Source organism: Haemorhous mexicanus, chromosome 4 (genome assembly GCF_027477595.1).
Source record: "Haemorhous mexicanus isolate bHaeMex1 chromosome 4, bHaeMex1.pri, whole genome shotgun sequence".
Taxonomy (NCBI): domain Eukaryota; kingdom Metazoa; phylum Chordata; class Aves; order Passeriformes; family Fringillidae; genus Haemorhous; species Haemorhous mexicanus.
The window spans coordinates 33681605-33704485 of NC_082344.1; the positions used below are offsets into that span (position 1 = coordinate 33681605).

The window sequence follows — 22881 nt, forward strand, 5'->3', positions numbered from 1 at the left end:
CCCAGGTGTCCCATGCAAGGATCAGAGCCTTGTCTGGTCACAGGCTTTCATGTGCCAGCTCACTTGATAGATGCATGGTCAGCAACTTAAATGGGAGAAAAGCTGTCAGCCAGTGAATTATCTTCAGATGAAACGTCAGCGCTGCGTGTCTTACACGGAGGTGCCTGCTCAGTAGTTGTCACTTACAAGTCAATGCTAGCTTAAGATCTGGCTTGAAAAAACCCACAGTGCTCTGTAGAAATTGAAATATTTCTCTAAAAGAGATAACAAGATGTGAGATTGATTAAATAAAGGATTGAAAACCAAACAGAAATCTGTTCCGGGTGCAATCACTGGGGATTTAGTAAAATGAAGAGTAGAGAGACAAGGTACTTGAGGGAAAGTAAAGTAGATATTTTAAAATCCTCCTCACTTTCATTTTTAGGGTGCTTCAGCTGGATGTCTGAAGGAATTTCTCAGCTGTGAGCAATTCATAAGAAGAGAATAAAATCTGAAAAGCACATTCCTTCAGGAATACTAGGCCATAAAAAAACACACCAGCACATCCAAATTGTAATGTGAGTACTAAGATTTTTCCAGCCACACCTAAAGCATCTGAAGATAATCTTTGATGTCCTAAAATAATGCTGCTTAAATGTTGCTTGATACTTTTTTAGGCTGTGGCAGCTCTCATTTGATCCTCCCATCTAGGTCACTTTTTCTGTTCTTGAATTAAATGTTGTCAAGTTTTTCCTTTGCATATTTTCACTGCAATTACTGAACTTTACTCACAAATAGTTTATATGGAGTCCAGACTCTAAAGAAACATTAAAGACAAGCCCTTTTAAAGCTTCTCAGATACCTAAAAATGCAAATAATCACTAACTACATTTGAGAGTATGGATATCTGATCTGGGGCAAATTTTATTCCTAGATTATTTGAAAAATTTATTTTCCATAGTTTGTAATTTAAATCCCTTTAAAGGACCTAACCCAAGTGCTCAGTTCTAATGTAGTGTTATGAACCAACATTTAAAATCATGGAAGCAGCCTCCAGTCCTGTCATAGTCCAGCTCTGCAGAGTCTGAGGACATATTTAAGCATATAAATAGTCCCAGTAGAAATAAAGAACCAGTATCCAGCTTTAAATCAGACAGATATTGAAGGAAAAAAAGTGTGATAGTCTGCAGACAGACTGTATTTATAATGTGTGTGCAAGTGAGAGGCTAAATTAAGGCTGTTTGGAAGCCTCTCAGCCTGTGTTTTGAGCCTGTGCCTGTTTAACTTCAGGCCCCTGAATCAAAATATTAGTGGTCCTGAAGGCACTTTGTCTGCTCCTCTATGCAAGTGGAAACTAGGACTGAAGCAATGAAACACAGTTGATAATTAGAAAATAAACATATTTTTGAAACACTTTTTTTTTTTTTTTAAATATTCAGCTAAAGCACTTTCTAATGGCATTACATTGTTAATACTGGTTTGACCCTCACAGATGCTAATATGTGATACATCCCTTTGTCAGGGTGATTATACTAAACCCACATATTGCTAACTCAAAAAGTTTTCAACAGCCTTTGCCAAGGAAGCTGTTTCAGAAATTTTACACTTTTGTCTAGAATCTGAAATCAGAAACCATTTTGAAACCTGGAAAACCATGTATCTGCACCCTCATTTTCAGATGGAAATGTGGGTTGTGTCTTGCCTACAATTCTTATTTCTCTGAAAACCCCATCTCAACATGGTGGATTTAATCTCTGACCAAGTCTTCATACAGGTGATAGAATTTTCTGGTGATATGTGTCCAAAATGCCATCAGCCTCAACCCAGGGAGGGATATGCTGAGGGCATTTGTGGCAGAAAGCATTGCTTCTCAACACCCTGTGTTAAATCTAATTTTCAGTTCAGTCTAGCTGACTGTAGTGCTGCAAGACCACCTGAAAGAAAAAAAGATCATAAATTTCTGATTGAGTCTGGTGTGGGGAGAAATCCTTTTCTAAGAGCTGGGTTGGATGTACTGCAGCACATTTCCAGGTGGATCCATGTGTTGACCAGTGTCTGTGATGGCAGTACAGGATGGCACACCTTTATTAAATATTTTTTTGGCTGCTGTAGAGAGCTGTGACAGTAAAATATACTTCAGTATATATACTAGCAGCCCAATTACACATCCTAATAGCAGTACACAGACTGACACCCCTTAACTCCTGTGGTTTCTCTTCTATGCGTCTGTCCACTCCACAGTCACACCCCTGTGCCAAAGTGTAGGTGCACCAAGTATGGTCTGAAGTGAGAAGATCATGGATCTGACAGGCTGCTCCTTTGCCTACATCCTGCTCTCTGAGGCTTGATCTTCTGCCAGAAGGTACAGGTTTTATACTTAGGTGTATCCTAAACGTGAGGCAAGCAATACTAAAATTCTGTGAGACCTGGCATTCAGCCATTCACAGGCAGAGGCAGCAAGAATGAAAGAGGTCTGTCCTAACTAATGGCTGCTAATGAAACCCTGGATGGAAAGAATTGTAGATATGATCCTATAGGAAATAGAAGCTTCCTGGAAGTGAACATATAATTCCTCTCGTAAACCATTTTGGTTTTGAGTACTGAATTGCGAAGCTTTATGTCTTCTACCATGTCTGCAAAGGTCAATCCACACCTAACCTGAGTCTACACCCTTCTCAAATGTAAGTAAGGGCAGATCTCAGCATGGTTTAAATTCTTATACTTTTATCTCCACACAGAGAGAAACATGGAGTTCATTTGAGGTTCACAACTTACTCTTTTCCCATTAGAGGTGGAAATGCTTTTAGAGAATGCAAATATCTGATACTCGACAAAAAAACAAAACCAAAGCAAACCAAAACAAAATAAAAGCCTGCCAAATATAGGTGCAATATTTAAAGCCTGTAAATCAGGAGGACGGATTGCACAGAACCATCCCAGGTTTCCAAACCGGGGGACTGATCGGATCAGGCAGGCAGCTGACAGGGAATTTTTAATCTCTGAGGACCTGGAATGGCAGACAGGAAGAAGAGAGGAGGATGAATGATTAAAAGCAAACCAGTACCTGCATTACTGCTTTTGGAGGATGTAATCTCACAAATATGTGCCTTGCCTGAGGAGTCAGCATCCTAATAAGAAGCTGGCTCAGCCCACTTGGGAGGCAGAGCAGCAGTTAAACCTCCTGCTGGCTGGATCCCATGGGCTGTTTTTCACATGTCACAAAATTTCTTCCTAATCCTTGCAGGTCAATATGCCTCTGAACACTAGCAGAGCTCTCCCCAAAGAACGCTTTTCAAAATTATCTCCTTTGTGAGGCTGCACCAGTGCAAGTTACTGGGTTCAACCCCTGTGAGATGAGAGGATAAAGAAATCTGAAGGAAGTTTTAAATTCATAAAGCTACCTAATCCCCATTCCAAATAATTCCTTAGGAAGCTTTCATTAATATAAGTTTCATATAATCTCATTGTCCAGGATGCTCTCTGCCATCCCAGTATTAGTCCTCAACAGATCATCACTGCAAATGCAGACATTTCACAAGGAATGCAGGTTTGGAGTTGCACATGTGCCTTATGGCTGGGTGTGAATAATGCTGCTGCTGGCTGGATCCCATGGGCTGTTTTCCACACTTTGCAAAATTTCTTCCTAATCCTTTATGCTCCAAAGGTGCTGTATGATTTAGGGCACCTAAATCTACACGGGATGAGTGAAGGCCAGTAGAGGATGGGACACAAAAAACTACAAGTTTTATTACATGTTTACTTCAGCTTTACCTTTTCTATTTGGATTTCTGTTGCCAACTTTACACGGTGAAAGAGTATGAAGAAAAACATCGCCAATTTGGCAATAAATTATCAAATTCTAAATTTCTTTTTGTTCCTAACAGAATTTCTGTTGCCTTTTGAAAAGATTGGGTTGGTAACAGGACATGTAGGGGAAGCCTCCTGATAGGGATTGGAGGGCTCTTTGTATTCATTCAACAAGCAGAGCCAAGAGCCTGTAGCTCTGTCTGCCTGTACTTGTATTTCTGTCCTGCCGTTGCATGTCTGTAGCATTTGCCACATCTGCTCCTGCTTCTCTGCAGATGCTCAGTGTATAATGCACTGACTTTGGTCACCCTCAGCTCTCACAGGGAATTAAGAGTTTGTCTACTAGAACTTGAATCGTAATTCAAATTTTGTTTGCCTTTGCCATGTGTTGAGTATACATGTAACACTCAGAACCACCTTTTCTCAGAGCAGTAAAACTGATATCCATTGTGCCACCTTTTCAAAAATAGTTTAGCAGTTGTTAGTGGCAGCACATAATAAGTATCTCTAATTCAGATCCCAAGTTCATATTACCAAGTGTCTCTTGGTTAACTTCTGAAAAGCCATGACAATTTTCAAGCTCATCTGACTCTTTCTGAAATGTCTAGACTGCAGAAACTGTCCTTACACAGAAATGCTATTTCAGCCTTGCTTTGTCTCTAGGCAAATGTCTATTTGCTTACTGAACATTGATGAGCCCTGGGCAGGGCAGTGACAGTTTACACAGATCGTGTGTCATTAGCTCTGGGGAAGAAAACTCAGACACAAATTTGTGTCAGTTTTGAAGTGGAGCTGAATTGTGGGTGGCCATTTCTTGCTATCCAGAATTTAGAGAACTTGTGTTGTTACCTCTCATAACAATTTCTGTGAGCTTAATTATATATAGATATGGACTTACAGAGGACCCTCGATGTTGATTTTTAATAAAAAGTTCTGCTTAACCTGACTGACAAATTCTCCTTGAGTTCCTGCAGGGGAATCTCAATAGACCAGGACCCAGCCTTTTAACTCCTCCTTTTTTATGTTCTACCTGCCTTTCTCTATGATCTCAGGCCATATGGGCTCACTACACATGACAAATATCTGAAGTCTCACAAACAGCTATTGAAATGGCAAAAAGCAAAAATAAACAAAAAAATATGTAGGTTCAAATAAAAAACCTAGATAGATATTAGCTAATATTTGAGCTGGCTTTCAATCTGACTTTTTAATGCAACATTGTAACACAGTTAGCTATGTCAACAAACAGTCCCAAACTCTGTGCAGGTTTTGTTTGTGGGTTTATTTTTTAAAAGGTTTAAAAAGAGAATAAAATTCATGCTGGTGATCAGGACTGCAAAAGAAAGTTTCAAACAAAGGCAAGACTTGAAATGACTAAGCATAAAGGATGGGGGAAAAAATGCAAAGACATAAAGTTAGGAAAGATGACACACTTCTAATCGTTACATAATATTTGATGTACAAATATCATGGAGACACGCCAAGTAAGATAGAAAGTAAAAAAACTGGTTGTCTCCAGAAAGAATTAACTATTTGTTTTTGGAGGAGAGTACTGGACATGAAATCATAGAAAGGAGGACAAGGGAGTTTGAAATGCAGTTTAAATATTAGACGGGGTCAGTAAAAGAGGAGGGAAGAAAAGCCAAAGAGCTGAGAGTAGCAATATGATATTTAGAACTGGAAATGTAAAAGTGGAATATGGGAAGGGTACTATACAGGCAGGTAGGGGTAAGAGATGAAAGAGAAATAGGAGCAGTTTAAACAAAGATACTAAATGTCAAATTGAGAATTTCAAAACAGCAGGTCAGAAGGGACCACTGACAGAAAGAGAAAATGGAGACACCTGAAAGGGGAGAGAGATTATGTGTTTTGTTACCAGTTCTCTTGGACATTCTGGGGAACTGATGGAAAAAGCACTGCTCACTCTCTGCTACAAAAGGAAAAGACAAAAAGAAATAATGACATACTAAATGTTTTCAGCTAAATGAAGAAAGGATTTGGTAAAGCCACTAAATACAGCAATGGAGAAATTAGGGCCTATGATCACGAGGATATGTACCAAGAGGTTGATACTAGTTGATACATGAGACAGTTCAAAAATATGATCTGCAAAAGATAATATTAGAAATAGGGAGTGTAAGGAGGAAAGCAGTTTGCCAGAAGGTTGGGCCAACAATCCTAACATTAACATTAGAATTGTCAGGATATCAATGAATATAAAATGATAGGGAAAATGGATGAATAAAAGGTAGAAGGGGAAAGAAATAAAATTTTGAATAGCAAAGTATCATATTGTATCATTTATACAGGTGAGAAATAGGAGGCACCAACGCCGCTAAAAGAAAAGCAGTGTTTTCATTAGGTTGTCTCCTTGTATGCATGATACAGAGCACATCTCTCAAGAGAAGTGGCTGACTTCAGATGAGAAATCCAACAGCTAGTTACCACATGTTAAAGTAGTTCTTGAATAGTGAGTGTTTTGTAAGAACTTCTCCAGAGCAAGAACTTCTCCTTCAGCCTTGCTACTGATGCCCTCCTCAGCAATCCTGTGTCCCACAGTCTTCAAGCCATAAACCATGAATTGTTTCATTTGGCATTTGGGGTGAGGTTGCACTATCCCGTCAGACCACAACTTTCTCAGACAGATGAGTCACTACCTTGGTGATTACAGCCAAGTGCTGGCACAGCACATAGAGCAACACAGGTGTGGAAGGGCAGGAGGATGCAAACCAGCTCTGGAACTCACCTCCCCAGTGACACGGCCACTACCTGTGGGCAGGCTGACAACTCACATGGATTGTAGCTACCTATGTGTTGATGGGAGCGACCTGTTCCCCTTGGGGCACTTCATGCTCAAGGCTGGAATGTTGTGGCAGAGGTAGCAAGACATGAAAGCTTAGGAAGAACGTGACATTCAGCTGAAATATTGTAAAACACAAAAAGCCATTTTAAAAATTGTCAAAAACACGGCACATTCTTACTCAACAAATTTGGTAATTCAGTGTGCTATTTGTTCACTTTACTGATAGCACTAATTTGCAGTTTACATTTTTCCATTCTGCTCAAAGAAGAGAGGTGACACAGCTATGAATAAGTTGACAAGACACTATTGGCTTCCCCACTCTGCCTTAACCCAGAGATTGTGTGGTTTTAACCAGACCAATGCAGTTAAACAGCTACATTTGAGAGGAGAAAATTCAGCTCAAGTAGAGTAACTGAGCCACCAAGAAAGGAAATTAGCTACACCTGAATTCCTGTTTCTATAAACCAATGATGTGTAGTTGTACCAGGAAAAGGGAACCACATGTCTGTACCACACTGCTTTACCAGCCTAAAGGCTGTGTATAAAATCAGGCTGTCAGACATCAAGTTTTTATATTTTCATCTGTTGCAAAGATTTTTTTTTCTGTTGTTTAAGGATGTATTGACAGAAATATGCTGTCACTCATCCCGCTGCAAAAATTTCAGTTAGATTTGTTTGCTTATTAATTGACTAGGCTTTGTTCTGATTTTCAAGGAAGGGTCCCCCAAAACAGACATATTAAAACATTTAGATACAAATATTGACTTGTATAAATATAAAAACTCTTCTCTGGCCACAGAAGCATTCAATTCTCAATGAGATCTTTGCAAACCCTTCATTTAACAAATGCCTCCCAAAAATAAGAAGCACCAGCTTTTATTGATATTAAAGGAATAAAATAACACAAAACACTGTCATTACATTCCATGGTTGCCCAGTCACCACACATTTCAGGTAAGTCTTGAGTATACTGGCCAATATTACTCTACTTCACTACTCTACCACACTTCAACAAACAGCCACCAAAAAAACTTGGAGGTATTTTACTAATATTCTCATGTTACAATTTAAATTAAGTTTACAAAAATATTGCACATAAAATTTAAAATCATCTAAGACTCTGTGTGTTTGAGGGTATTATTCTCAAGATTTGAGTAATAATGTGAGACCATCAACTCATTTACTTCCATGATTGCTTAGCTATCAAAATGTCACAAATCTTGGATATACAGGCACACATGGATGGCTCTCTTATAAATCCCTGATTGCCTCCTCTCTTCCATTTTTGCCAAAGGGTGGAAAAAAGTCATTACTTCCTTTTACCAAAGGAGAGCAATCTTCCTTTTGGTGGCAGTTTTAAAGGAAGACGTAGTTTTATAGATCTGAAAGGTATCCAGAACTGCACACACAGTAACAAACACACAACAAAATCACAGTGTAATATTTTTTGCAGTTTTCAAAAACCATGCATTTTTGAAGAGCATATTTATTTTACGTATTACTTATCTCAATAATGAATCTGAGTATGTTTTTTATTTTATCAAATATACTTTCCAAATATTTTTTTCTATTTTGACCTTGTCTAGACATCAGTTATATTTTTAAAACTTCATATTTTCAGTTCCCACTTCTAGAAGTCACTTTTGGGTTACCGAAAGCAACCTCACTGTCTTGATGCTGAAGAACATAATCACCATCTAACCATAACATGAAGCAGAAAAGCTATAGAGAAAAAGCACCTTATTGTCCATACTAATATTAAAGTATTAAAGCAAACAACAGCCTTAGTTACCTGCCTTTTGTAGAAAAGGTTCTTCATTTTAAATATGAAGCTATATTCTTCCTCTCCCTCCAAAAGATACCATCCCAAGATGTAAAAAACCAGTGTCCTGGTGGTTTACCCAGACAATGTAAAGAAAACTCCAGCTCAAACTGTGTGCACAGGCTGAACTGACAAACATTTACACAACACACTGCTTCCTTTTCCACTGTTTGTATTTCAGATCTGGGAGTCTGCATCTCCCCATGACAAACACACGAAAAAGTAACAACTTCAGAATTTCATTTTCACTCATTATAAATGTGACCAAAATCCAAGAGAGGAGAAATATTTGGGCTTCTAAATAACTTTGAAAGCTATAGTGTTAGAATTTAAAATGTCTGACTTACAGAACCAGTTTCAGTGAGTGCATTTTAGTTTGGTTTCTCAGAATAAACTAGGAGTCTAGGAAGAAGTCATAAATTCTCTAAAGATACAGGATTTTGACAGGCCGTATGCTTTTTTTAAAGCAAATTTCACAATTCACCTTCAAAGTCCAGGCCAAATTAGTAAATCCTTCCTGTTGCTTTCCTAAGAGAGTATGAAAACACTCAGTAATTCACTTCCTTCCTTTCCAGCTAACAATGTTATTTCCCATCTCCTGATTTTACAAGCCTCTTCTTGCAAAAGTTACACCTCTTGTAGAGTGCACCCTTGTTTAACCAAGATTTGCTGCTTACATACATGAGTCTTTCTCATTCAGATCCAACACTCTCACACTCTGAATTCTCTCAGAAGGCAACAGAGAGTTCCTTTATCTGGAACCCAGGAGAGTGAGGGCCACATGGAGTCAAATCTTAAGAAATTACACATTTTCTATACAGAAAAAAGAAACTTTTCCCTAAACTTGCCTTTAGCAGAAGAAGCTGTTGCAAAGAAATAGATTTTAAATCAAAAGGTTACTATAGGAAAATTATCTACAGATGTCTGTGGGATTCAGGTGAACTTCAAATAAGCTTAGTCAGAATCGAAAGTACTTTTCATAAGCTCGTTCTAAAGTATATAGGCAAGAAGAATGGGACACAGATTGTTATTTTAAAAGCTTTTGCATCAGTATTTTAAAATAATAAATACCTAGAACAGATAATTCAGTGGAGTACCTTTTTGACCGATTCTTTAAATCTCCATGTAGAACTTTATTTATTGGGATTTCAACAGAAATTTCTTAATTAATCAGAATATCCTTTGGATGGAATTGCCAGAATATATTTCACAACAAGAAACCAGAAGTTTGGGGCGGTTTTTTGGAAGGGGTTCTAGCAAAACTTTCATACAGCCAGAAGCTTTTTCTCACCAACCCTAATATTTTCACTGTCTTCCAACAATCTGATACATTTTCTGAAATGAATTCACAATAATGAAAATGGATAAACTGTCCTACCCCAGAAAAAAAAGGTAAACAAAGCTATAGCCAAACTATTTATTTAAAACTGAAGATTCACATATGCATGAGATTTTTTTTCTCATGGTTTAATTTTAGGCAGCATAATAGATTTTTTTATTATGCAGTCTTCCTAAAGGGCCTCTAAATTAGAAAAATGATTATCTCCAACTTTTGAAAAAAAATTATATTGATAGATATGGAAAAGATTTAAAACAGGTTTTGAGAAGAGCCAGAAGTTCATATACACTATGGGTTTTGGCTCTGGTATCATTACCTTGTTTGAAATGCACACTCAAAGACATGTAAATGACTGTGATTTACACAACTTCACACTGCAATCATGCAAACAGCACCCTTTCTCATGGGACTTGTAGTGATTACCTACATTAGTTGATTGAATCCTACAGCAAAGCCTCCAAGTACTGAAAATAAAACAAGAGCTCAGTGAGATTTTTACTCCAGATACTGGGATTTTTTTCTGAATTTCCTGTAGAAATTAAGGGAGTTGCACAAAAAAACCTACATCAAATCTATGCACCAAAGAGGCTGAAAAGGAGAGAATGGCCTTACTTTTTGAAGTAAAGGTTTGTTTGTCCTTTTGACTCTTGGATAAATGATTATGGCATTTGAGTGTACCCACACATGAGAAGTTTTAAGAAAACAAAACAACACATTCAAAGTTGTGGTAACTTTCTGCTGTTCATCATCTGCTGCAAGAGTAAAGATGGCCAGAATTCTTGATAAAGGGCAAAAAATATTTCTTTTTAAAATACCTTACTTCTCAGAATTTAAACATGTATTTTCTGTGTTATTCATTTGTGTGTTTCTGTATCAAAAGCACCAAGGTGATAAATATTTACTACTCCACTGTCAAAACTCCAAAAACACCAGTGAAATTATTGATGTGTAATAGTGCTAGTGTCTTCTTGAAGAAAGAATTCCAAGTGGTCAACAGTTTATCCTGAGTTCACCAAACTGCTCAAAGAATTCCTTTTACCTCCACTGTACTTATTACAGTTAGCATTTTAAAGGTTCAGCTTACTCCCTCTCTTCACCTCAAACATATGTTATTTGCTCCTGATTTTGTGGAAAATTTCAGTTCACAGCCCTTTTTTCATTGTTTTGTTATGTTCATCTAGGCACCTGAGCAAAACATACCAGAGAACGTTTCAGCAATGCTTGTTTTTAAAACATCTTTGACTATATAATTTGTTTTTTCCCCAATTACATGCTTTCCCACTTTGCTAAAATATTTATTCACATGCTACATGTTGAATAAAATTCTCCAAGTCAGCTAGGGAATCATAAAGAGAATCATCTGTGTCCTGACTTCCGAGAAACTTTCGAAGGGTATCTAAAGCACTCAAAGCCTCATTTTTGGATGGTAAAAGCTGTTCAGCTCCCTGAAGTTGATCACCTTCATCCTTATCTTCATCACCAACAAATGTCTCAGCTTTATCTGATGCACTTTCTTTGGCACACATCCTTTCATTATTTGTGGGCATTTCATAAGTTACCAAGCCATCATCTATAGCTGCATATTCTTCCAGAGACAAGCCTTCTGGAAAGTCTACTCCAGCTGCCCGTGCATGTGCAATCAAATCCAAATCACTTTCAACTTCATTGTCATTATCATTTGTCTCAGTTTCTAATTTGAAAGTTGCTCCATTGCAACTTTCTGCAATAGTCTCTGGTGTTACTTCCCTCCAGCACAGGTACAGCATCTCAATTGCATCAAGAAGGGTCAGCATAAACTCTTTATTACTTTCTACACAGTCAACAAATCTCTTGATAAGACAGCGCCTGTATTTTACCTTCAGAATTTTGATAATCCTTTCTTTCACAGCTATACATGAAGAAGAGTCTGGAGGAAAGAACACCAATTTGACAGACTTCAGGTTCTTTACTTCTGTGTGAGCTGGGAGAGAATCAACAAGAATAACCACTCGGCGCTGCTGTGCTTGGAATCTGTGATCGAGTTTGTGCATCCACTGTTCAAAGATTTTTGAAGTCATGCACGCCCTATCATTTGCTTCATAATCCACTGGCAGCGATTTCACTTCTTTGAAAAAGTGTGGACTTTTGCTTTTTCCTATAACGAGCAGTGGGAGTTTCTCAGAGCCATCCATATTTGTACCCACCACTACAGTGATGCTCTCTTTGCTTTCTTTGCCTACAGAAAAAGCTTCCCCTTTAAATGTAAACGTGTTATGTGGTAACATCTGATACAACAACCCAGTCTCCTGTATGTAAAACACATTTTTTGGCTGATAATCATTTAAATAACAAGGAAGCACATTTTGGTACCAAAGAGTTGGAGCACCCACTGCAGGAGTAGCAGCTGCTTCTACAGGCTGAGCTCTGAAAACTAAACCGTACCTCGACTTGAAACGATCGAGCCAGCCATTGCTGCATTTAAAATCACTGTGTCCAAGCTTCTGGGCAAAATCATTCGCCTTGAGGCGCAACATAGGGCCATTGACCGGCACATTCAAGCACTGAGCAATTCTGTACCACTTCATCAAGGCTTCCTCCAGGTCGGCATAAAAAGCAGTCCTCAGCCTTTTCCTTTTAGGATCAAACCGCAAAGTTTCAAAGGCTTCCAAAACTTTTTCCTTATTCTTCATAATCGAAGAGAGGGAGTTCCTCTTGATGCCATACTTGGCTGCAATGTCCGCCTTTTTCTTGCCGCTCTCCACAGCGCTTATGATGTCGATTTTCTCCTCGATAGTTATGCTTTTTTTCCTTCTCACTGTGGGTTCGGGCAGAGCCTCTGCCATGGCACCGAGCAGCGTCTCCTAGGCGCGCTCATCCGCGCCCACAGCCGGCCAGGCTCCTTCCCTGCCGCTCCGGCCGCTTTCCCAGCCGGCGGCCCGACCTCACGGGCACGGCCCCCGGCAGGGCTGGGGCAGCCTCCCGGGCGGTGCCGGCGGTGGTTGCCATGGCTGCGACCATAGACATGACGGCCTAGAGAGGCCGCCGCCGTCATCCCTTTCCGGCCCGGCGCTTCCGGCTCCTGCTGCCACCGGAGAAGGAAGAAAATAAAGCTTGAGAGGGGCCGCCGGCGCCGCCCCGCCTGGTCTCCTCCGTCCCCCCTTTCCTCCTTCCGTCCTGCCCTCCCGTCCCCCGCAGCACGACGCGCCGGGGCCGCAGCGGCGCCGCCGGCAGGTGAGGGACGGGCCGGGCCGGGCCGGGGCAGCCGCTGGGCCCGGGTTCGGGGAGGGCCGGGCCGCGCCTCCCGCTCCGTCCCGTCCGACGTGTCACCCCGCGGGGACGGCCGCCCTTCGCCGGGCTCCGCGGCGGCACCGGCAGTGCCCAGCGGGTCGGGGTCGGCCCGGCTCGTCCGGCCCGCTGCGGGGGTGCTGGGCGGCTGGACAGGGAGGGCAGCGCCCTGCTCGGGAGCAGGCGGGTTCCACGAGATGGAGAGGGAAGCTGTGTGTTGGTAGAGGAAGAAAGCTGTAGATGCTGTGTAAATTTTGTGCCCCTGGGAGTTATTCCACACCCTGGCAATTACTGTTTTAAGTGTGCCAATTTGTGTTTTGCTTACTGTTCTTAAAGCATGGAAGCGCTTTGGTGTTGTGCGACAAGCAGGTGTTGCATGTGTAATTGTCTCCAAAGGAGAGGCAGTTCTTCCAGAGTTTCTTATAGTACCTCTCTAATAGGTTATTTTTAACCAAAATCCGCTAATAGCCTTTAATTGCATGAAAGTCTTTGGAGGGGATCATTGTGAACATCCAGCCCGGGATGTAGTTTCCATTTCTCAGGTGTGCTTTTTATGCTTGGTGGAAAAGGTAGCAAGGAGTTATCACTTTGCAGTGACTCTGTTACTTAAGAGTTGATTCTCTAGAGAAGATAAGGGTTCTTTTTGCAGGGCTGGAGAAGGAAGTCATTTGATCAGTGCAACTCCAAAACTTTCTGAATCGTGTGTATGTTTATGTGTGTATGTGTGTGTGTGCATGTGTACGCACACAGTTAAAATGTCAGGAATAAGAAACGCAGAAGAGTGTTAGATTGGAAAAACTGGAAGCTGAGGCAGTAGCTTGATCAGCTCCTTTTTTTTGATTTGGGCAGCCTGTGGCTTAGCTAATCTGGAGATGAGCAGAGCATTAAATTGTTTAGGGCCAGGTTGACGTAGCATGGAGAGTGTGAAAGTCAGCAGCAGCCCTGTTCTCCAGTCTTCTTCTCCATCATGTCTTCTAACTCCCAAACATAATTAGATCTTGCAAGTGGAGCAGCCAGGGAATTCAAGAGCATTAAGAAGGAACTATGGTGTGATTGTGGCAGGAAGTGTTTAATACAGTTCTTTATAGTACTTTTTTTTTTTTTTTAGTGGTTGATCTCTATCTTGACAAGAATTAGTGAAATTGTTCTTAGTTAGTAATTGAAATCGTTAATAAAATGGTCATTTTTCTACCAGCACTGGGATTTTCTTCAGTGTTACAAAAATTTACATTCTTACTTAACTTTATGCAGTTAAGTAGTAAGACAACAATAAAAGTGTGTAATAAACTTCATTTTCGACAGAAGATGTCTTGCTGTTGCCTTATTGGCAATTAATTTAGGAGAAAAGTAAGTGAAGGAACCAGTGCATCTTGTTTAGAAAAGCCAATCTGATTGTTGAGAATCCCATGGTTCTCACTTCTGAGACCATCAATCATTTGCCTAAGTGATGTAAGTATGTGAGGAATATACTTCTTATTCACAATTAATTTATTGTTGATGACATTTACTTCATATTTTCATAAATAAGCAAATATGAATTTGTCTTTTTAATGAAAAGTACATAAGTATGCTCTTATAACCATTAATTATAAATGGTTAAATGTCTCTTTATGTTTCCATCCTAGAGGAAGCTTACTATGTTGTTTGTAAATTCTTGCTTTGTTTTGCTTTTTATTTTGCCAGTTGAAGAAGTGATATTTAAATCCCCAGGACTCAAAAATCCTGTGGTTTTATTTATGAGGAGCAAACCTTGAAATTACTGAGGCTGTAATCCAGTATGCATTTAAGCTGCACTTTGAGGGGAATGATTCTTAGTCTGATCTGTGTCTTCTTTTCTGCTGTGGTGCAGTATTTGTGTGGATTTGCAGAATTGGTATAGTGGGGTAAAAGAGAACCCAGAAGGGCAGGGGTGATGTGGACAGAGTTTTGGTTCTTGTGGAACCAAATATGAATCGACCATGTTTTTTCCAAGCAGAATCTCTTTGAGTTGTTCTGTTGCAGCAGATGGTAATAGCAAATGTCCTGGTACACCAGTCACCTAATGTGTTCTAAAGTTGTGGCTGCTTTAGTGAAGAAACAAACCAAGCCCTTGATAACACAGTCTATGCTCTTCTGGGGACTAACAGCTTCTTACAAAGAACAGCCCTCTGTATAGCACCTGCAAGAACTACAGAGATGCTGAAGTCTGTGTGCATTTCTGTAGTGGAGCTTTAAATGATAGATGTGTGTAGTTGTTGTGATTACCATGATTTCACATATGTGTCTTCACTTATGAATCTTGGTGAAGATGTAGAAAGTTTTCTTCCTTGCATCCAGTGTTTGATGCTTACATCCCCATTTTTTTTCTGTAGAAGCAGTAATCAGGAAATTCTGTAGTTAAATTTGAATGTGCAGTTGAACTTTTAATGAAAGCCACCTTTAATCTACATTTTTTCACCTTCTCGTGTTTTAAAATTGATCACTGTGATCCTGCAGAGCTGTGTTGAAACTGTTAGCACTACTGGTAGGAAAAGAACACTACAAAAAAGTGATCATGGAGGGGTGTTCTAACATAAATGGTGAATTCATTTGGGTTTTAAAAAATTAATTATTTGCCTTTATGCAGTGTCTTCTACATGGATTTGTGAGATGGTTCTTGTCCCTAGGTTCTTAAATCTATCAAAAGTTATTAAATCAATCAAAAATGTTTTTGCCTGTAGCATTTAATAGTTTAGAACAGTGTTACTGTGGTACATAGGCTTGTATACGATGAACAAATATGACTCCAGGAACACTGATGTGGTAGAACTGAAGAACAGATTGTCTTAAAGAAGGCTCTACCACAAGATGAATTTAGCTTTTTGTTTAACAAGTAGAGCAGGGAAATAACACTTACTGTCCTATTCTATCATGTAATTGTTTTAGCTACTCAGAAATAAGCTGTTAAGCACAGAGGTTGTTTTCAGAGTTTGAACAGGATCATGTGGGCAAACAGCATCTGTGCTGTACAGTCTTCCATGTTCAAAAGAAATTTTAAAAATTAAGAAAGCTATATAAGGGTGTTAAACTTATTTCTTAATTACTTCAAAGGGAGTTTTATACTGATCCTAGAAAAATCCAACTTCATTCAGTGGTGGCCATGAATAAACTGTTTTTCTGGAAAAAAATTCTTATTTTACGTATTTAGTTTTCCAAAATAGAGTGATAGGTTATCTAGTGTAATATGATCTAGATGATCTAGGTGATTCAGTTTCTCAGCCTTTGTGTCCTTATTTTATTTCCCTTGCTATGTGAGCTGCTTACCTTATTAATTATTTGCTTTAGTTAGAATGTTTTATAGTTCAGGAATTTGAAATACAATATAAACACAAATAGTAATCTCTTTATAAATTTTCTTTATCTGGTATGTGTCTGAACATGTATGAAATGGTGCAGGACTTAATGAACTGAAGTCATGTGTGATTGTTTGCAATACTGGCAGATTAATTAATTTTTGATGATTGGTTGTCTCCTCCTCTCAAACAGCTGAGTGAGTTGTGGCGTCACCTGTAGCTACCAGCTATTTGGAATCAAATTTAGATACTTTCCTTACTTAAGATAAAATTGTGTATGTAATTCATCTTTCATGATCACTATATTCACAGAGTTGATTTCTTTCTCATGTGCTTAATGTTAACAACTTTCTTTGCTTCTGTAGCTGAGATCTTTTTGAGGCTAAAATGAAAGGGATTCTGTTCTAGTAAACACAGCAGACTTAGCAGCTTAATATGTTTCAGTGGCTTAGCATTAGTGTAATCTTGCAATGTTTGGATAAATCTTATGCCTTAGCAAAATGGTGATCTTTGCAATGGTAGGATACAGTCAGTGTACTGTTGCAAGTGGCAGGATATATGTCACCTGAAGAACCTTGTTTGACTTCCAGGGTTTTATGTTGCAAGCTTAGTCTATGGGGAAAGGTTGCTTTGGCAGTGGAAGCTTACAACAAACTGTATTCCTAATCCCTCTTAGATTTTTGGGGAGCTGAAGGCCTGGTCACTATCAAAAGAAGGAGGTTTCACTTTGCTTTAGCAGAACTTGTAAAAGAAATGTTTTCTGAAAGCCTGCTTTGGTTTCTGTGAGGTTACAACATCCAGCTCCTTTCACTTCAATTAATGCATGCCAAACCTGTTTGGTTTTCAGGTATGTCAGAACACAGCAGTGAATCCACAACACTTGATGAGTCTCATCCATCTGCAGAAGAGGTCCAGTCTGGCTGTGAGGTGATTGAGTGATAGTTATATTAGTGTAAAATCAACCAATCCTAACAAGTTTCAGATTCCAAAAAATTCTGCTTTACATAGCACAGTGTTGTTAGTATGGGGATATGAGTTCATGCACAGCATCTTGAATGGGTGGGGTTGGTTTTGAGACACCATTAAGAACAGTCCAGTTAATTCATAGCAAAGGATTACTTCAGCCAGTAGCCTGTTGCTGTGCTGCAGTATTTGTTTTGTAAGTTGAATAGATTTAGGCATGGTAGAATCTGAAATGTGTGAGTATTGCAGGAAGAAAGGGTTGGTATTCAAAGGCATCAATCTTTGTGTAACCTCACTATAACAAGGTATTTTATCTACTGCAGAAGGACCGAATCTTTTTTTCTCTGAGAGCAAATACAGTTTTCACCTTCTCTGTGGAGAAGTCTGTGACAGATTTAACTGTTCTGGAGTAAAAATGAAAACAAGTAATGCTGACTTTTTCACTATTAGAGTTTCAGTGACAGTGAATTGTTTTTAAACTTTCAGTAAAAACAGAATAGTGATTTTCTTTAGCATATTTCCAGATCTGATATTTGTAAACACAGATGTACAAAGAAAACATAGATTGTTACCGAAGGGCAATTCTATTTTTTTCAAAATAAAACATGCATATGAAATGCAGTGTTTTCCTCTAGTGCTTATGTCACTCATGTCTAATACATCAATACAAATTTAGGAACTTATTTTGATTTATTTTAGGTTGTCTATACATATGATACATTTTCTTCTGAGGAATCAATTTCTTTGTATGCTTGGTTTAAGTCAGCTGTGGGCTACACTTGCCAAAGAGACACTCGATTCAGCAATCATACTCTCTATTTCAGCAGAAATGCTAATGTGGTTTTTTGGTGGTTTAGTTTTCTCTCAGATCAATAACCTTACCCTGGTTGTGCGGAGTTACAGGAACACACATCCAGAGGTAAATAGAAATGGCTGTTGGATTTGACAGTAGCCTACAGTCAGAGTAAGTATTTTGAGATGCTGCACTGCTGATGCTGTGGGCAGTCCTTCATTCTCAGTGGCTTCTTCACTGCATTACTGCCTGCTGTGTTTCATAGGTGCAAGTGTTGGAGGTGTGCCTGCTTTGGAGACTTGATGGGAGTGGAAAAATTACCCATCCTCTTTGTGAGCACAGGTCACTTTCTTTTGATCTGCAGTGTTTCCGGAATCTTGTTTGCTGTGCAAATACATTGTTCTGGCTCAGGAAGGAGGTGAAGGGATGGTGACAGCAGGTGGGGGAAAGAGTTGGGAAAAAGGGCAAGGACTGGTTCTTGGTAGCAGTGCAAGCTTAAACTGTTAACTAGAATGGAGATGATAGTTTCTTGTGATGTCTGAGTTAAATTAGCAGTTTATCCCACTTCCCCTTTTCAGCTGCTCATTTCAAGGCTTTGGTGCTTCATCTCACTGAAGCTGGAAAATTAACCTGGTGAGAAGGTCTATTGCCAGGCTAATGAGTTGTATGTGGTGCCTGTAGTCAGGTGAGTGTTGGGGAGGAGTGGCACTGTGTGGTTCACAGTAGAGACTGTGAAATGTAGAGTGGTGAAATGTCCCCTTCAGCAATAGGAAACTGTTGTAGTTCAAACGTAGCTTGGAACTGACGCTAGCAAGAAATTTTTTGCTTTCTCTGAACTAGATTCATAGGTCTGACTCAAGTAGGATTGCCAAAAAAATAGGTGAATTGCTTCTAGTTGTCCAGAGAAGCTGATGAGTTTTTGTTTCCTAATATATGTATTTATTAGAGATATGTGCTTATGCTTTGAGCATGTATATCTCTGAATAAAAGCATAAAAATACATCAATGTCAATATTTGCAAAATTATTTGAGATTTTCATTGAGAAGCACCTAAGTCAAGATGTTTTTCCTTTAATTAGAGATGCAGTTTTGTTTGAGATCCCTAGCAAAGTGCCCCTTGACAGAAGAGGACTTTCCCTTCACACTGTGTTATCTGATAATTTTAGGAAAGAGGAACAAAAGTAGCTGTGAACTGAACGGCCGATGCTAATGCTTCTGTGTAATGCAAGTAGCTGTGACAGGCCAAGCATTTTGAAAAATACCTCACTTGACCATATCAAGTAGAAGTGTAGTTCCTAGCAGTCTTAGAGCTTAATTAAGCACATATGAGATCTACAGCAAGTTTAAGAAACTTGAGCTATTGGACGGATTTCCCAAATCAAAATGTGATGTGGCAGGTAACTAGGGCATCTAGTCTAATGATGTTGTATAGCAAGTCTCTGTGAGGAGCAGGGAGTTGGAATTGATGATCCTTATAGGTCCCTTACAACTTGAGATAGTCTATATTCTTTGAAATGAAACAAATTACTGTTTTAAAAGTACTCATAAAATAAGCTTAGACCTCTTGGTGTGCTTCGGTAGGAGCACATTTATTGGAGCCTACAGACAGTGACTAGTTAGAAAAAGTCTTCAGAAGCCTCAAGACTAATAAAGGAAATCAGGCTCACAAATGTAAATGAAGTGGTGATATGTGAAAGGGAAAGAAATATTAGTAATGGGGTATGACAGAAGATGTTCCAGTTAAGAATGATGCAAGTGATGCTCAGTAAGTACCAGTAAAATCTTTGTGTTATATTCATACTCTGTAAAGTTTCACGTGTGGAGAAGCTGATACTTCAGATCCTGTTCTCAGGCTGGGCCTCTTCCTGACCCTTGGGCTGAAAAGAGCTGGTTCAGTTTGATGATTTAGGAGCTTTAAGGGTATAAGGGTACCTATTCTCAAGTACCTGTTGATGGTACATCTTGTCTTGCCAGTCTAGCACAGGTGTGCGGGCTGGTTTGAGGACTTCAGACAACTTTTATGTAAGTGAACAAACACTGCCTCGGTTGTGTGTTGATTTTTCTTCTGTTTACACTTTAGATGACTGATGAAGCTGCCTTGCAGAGTTAGGAGTAGCTTTTTGAAAGGGATGCAATTTTTGCTTCCTCTTAATTTTGGAGTGTTAAGCTGCCATTCTCTCTTCAGGTGCTTGTAAATGATGTGCAGTTCTTCTGGGAATGTCTCTTCAAGGCTACACCTTAGGTTGTACTTGAAAGCACTGTACTTGAAACACAGCTGCTGCTACTGTTCCTGATGCAGCTGCATTTTAAACTAACTTTGAGTCCTGAATTCTCTTGGTACTTGTGAGCTCTTTTGGTGCTTCTGCATTTCACTTCATGTTTGCTGCTGTTGATTTCATGAGAGTTGTATACCAACAGTTTAGTCAGAAGGTGGCACTATATTATGGTAAAATAAGAAGCAGCTGAAACTGTTTTAAAGCTTGGAATCATTGCTTTTCTTGTAACACATGATTAAACATATTGCTCTTCTCTAGTATTTATTGTTTATTGATTCCTTGTACAATTTTTAGCCAAGCTCATTATAATTTGAGATACAGAAACTACTCTAAGGCTCAAGTGTGCATGTAAAACATTTGTCTGAGCCCACGCCTCATTTGTGTCTTACTCGCCCAATGCCAATGGGTTAAATTTTCGTTTTCCTTTTCTCTTAGATCTGGAAACTTTAAATAACTTCTGACTGAGCTGTTCTGGAGTATTACTGTGATTCAATGATGTGATTAAATAAACATATACAGACTGAGTAGACCAGAGTATTTCCAGTTGGAGTTTGAAATAAAATCAACTGTTATGAAACCCATAAATCAAATATTTTCATACGGATTATTTATTGGAAATGGAAGAGAAACTCTAACCTGTTTCTTTTTACAGGGAAGTGCAATGGCTCAAGAATCTCCAAAAAATTCAGCGGCAGAAATTCCTGTGACAAGCAATGGACAGCTGGAAGATTCTCATGAACACAGCTTTAACAGGGTCAGAATTTTCTTTGCTGTCTATTATGGTACCATTATCAGAAATGCTGAAGTTACAATTCAATGCGTAGCAGTCTTCACTTGATGTAGTTTTCTGGAGGTTTACTGAAAAAACGCCTTTGAAGCTCATAGATAATTGTAAGAGTTGACCTAACACGGTGCGATTGCCTATTGCAATGATATTTTTTGTGTGAAAGGCACGTTCGTGGTGGTAGAAGCTGAGTTCTTCCCCCTCCGCTCGGTGCAAGTGAACGATCAGTTTTGCTCGTGCCCGGGCGTCCAGCAGAGGGCGCTGGGGCACAGCCTGTGGAATTTGGGGTCGGGCTCCTTTTATTTGGATTTTCGTTTGGAATTGTCCACGTTTATTTGGTATCTGCTGAGGCTTAGGTTTTAAGAAAAGCTCTTAAGTTTTAACAGTTCCATATCGACTTGCAGTGCAGAATTATTTTTAAAAGAAATACTCAGCAGAACTTCAACATTTTTTTCTGTTTTACTAAAATGCTGATTAGAGGGAGGAACCTTCATAAGGTTTGTTGTTCAACTAAGATCTACCAGTGACATAATGTAAAAATTAGTAGAGTGTTTAATGAAATAAAGTTAAAACTACATTTCTATGAGATGTATGTTTAGGGAGACCAGCTTGGGAAATGCATCTTGAAGTGGTAAGCATTTTGGGTTCACCTCAAAGCAGGGAAACAGAATGAGTAATTTGAAGCTTGGTGATATTGCTGCTGCTGTTGACTTGACTGCTGTCTAAGTTAGCTTTTCCTTACATAGTGATTCTCCTGCAGTGCAGTGCATGCAGCGCTTACGTACAGCAAATGGAACTTGCATTCTTGGTGACTGCGTTAGGGCCTCTACTCAGGCAAAATGTAAAGCTGGAATACTAAGGTGGTTTTTGTCTATGGCCATATGTGAAATTTGGAGTAGATTTTCCCTGCATGCTAATTGTTCTGCTGGCTTGGAGTCAACTATATTTTGAAACTTCTACTTTGACAAAAATGGGTCAAATCTTTGGTCAATTTGCAGGAAAACCTGTACTCTGCAAGCATATTTGAACTTGCTGAAATTATTTTTGCAGTGCTTATTCTGAGATCAGTGAAGAAGTGCACTTCAATTATTTTTTTGAACTGTCTTGTACAAGTTCACACCTGCTTGTGTGACCTGAAGTCAGAATATGTGATAATCAAGGCTTCTTATAAACAAAACAAAGAAAATAAACTTCTTGGAATTAACATCTAGGTCTGTTTACTAATCTGTTAGTCTCAAATTCTAATATTTAGCTTCTATTCATCTTGTTTCGTGTTTGTTATTTCTAATGCTTAATGCCATGCTTTCTCTTTTTTTCCTTGCCAGGTAATTTTTTGCTTTAACCTAAAGCAATATGCATTGCACCACAAAATTTTTGGGGTCTTTTTTCCTACAATTTATGGAAATGATAAGCCAAGTACTGTTTTTTATGAAGTCACTTAAGAAAGGGGCAAGAAACCCTGACCACTCTAATTTGTACTGTTGCCACAGTGCTCAGTAAGAGTATGTGACCACAGCAGAGTTTAGAGCACTCCAGTGTGCTGATTTCGATTGCACCTTCTTATAAAAGTTGGGGAACAAAGTTATTTTAATTTCCTGCTTCCTTATTTGTATGATGAGGGAAATAGTCATCTAGATGCTGTACAATTCAGATGTAAAGAACCAAATACTACTTGTTCTGTATTTTTTAGCCTTCTGCAGCTATTTTGCCACCAAGACTTGAGCAGCTTTTTGCATGTTT

General features: G+C 39.1%; 2 protein-coding genes across 5 annotated transcripts in view; one reads left to right on the forward strand and one right to left on the reverse strand.

The window, feature by feature from the left end:
- Positions 1-7449: 7449 nt before the first annotated feature.
- Positions 7450-12582, reverse strand: TIGD4 (tigger transposable element derived 4). Its single transcript, XM_059844387.1, has one exon. It carries the CDS (start codon positions 12570-12572, stop codon positions 11046-11048), a length of 1527 nt encoding a protein of 508 aa, XP_059700370.1. The 5' UTR covers positions 12573-12582; the 3' UTR covers positions 7450-11045.
- A 237-nt stretch (positions 12583-12819) lies between these two features.
- Positions 12820-22881, forward strand: part of ARFIP1 (ADP ribosylation factor interacting protein 1) — a 40523-nt gene continuing 30461 nt past the window's right edge. For 3 of the 4 annotated variants that reach the window (XM_059844388.1, XM_059844389.1, XM_059844391.1), the window contains exons 1-3: positions 12827-12960; positions 17173-17252; positions 21010-21111. In XM_059844388.1, the coding sequence (XP_059700371.1) occupies positions 17175-17252; positions 21010-21111 (180 nt within the window). In that variant the 5' untranslated portion in view covers positions 12827-12960; positions 17173-17174. Of the gene's footprint in view, positions 12961-17172; positions 17253-21009; positions 21112-22881 lie in introns of all 4 variants that reach the window. The other variant, XM_059844390.1, reaches the window with a different exon arrangement.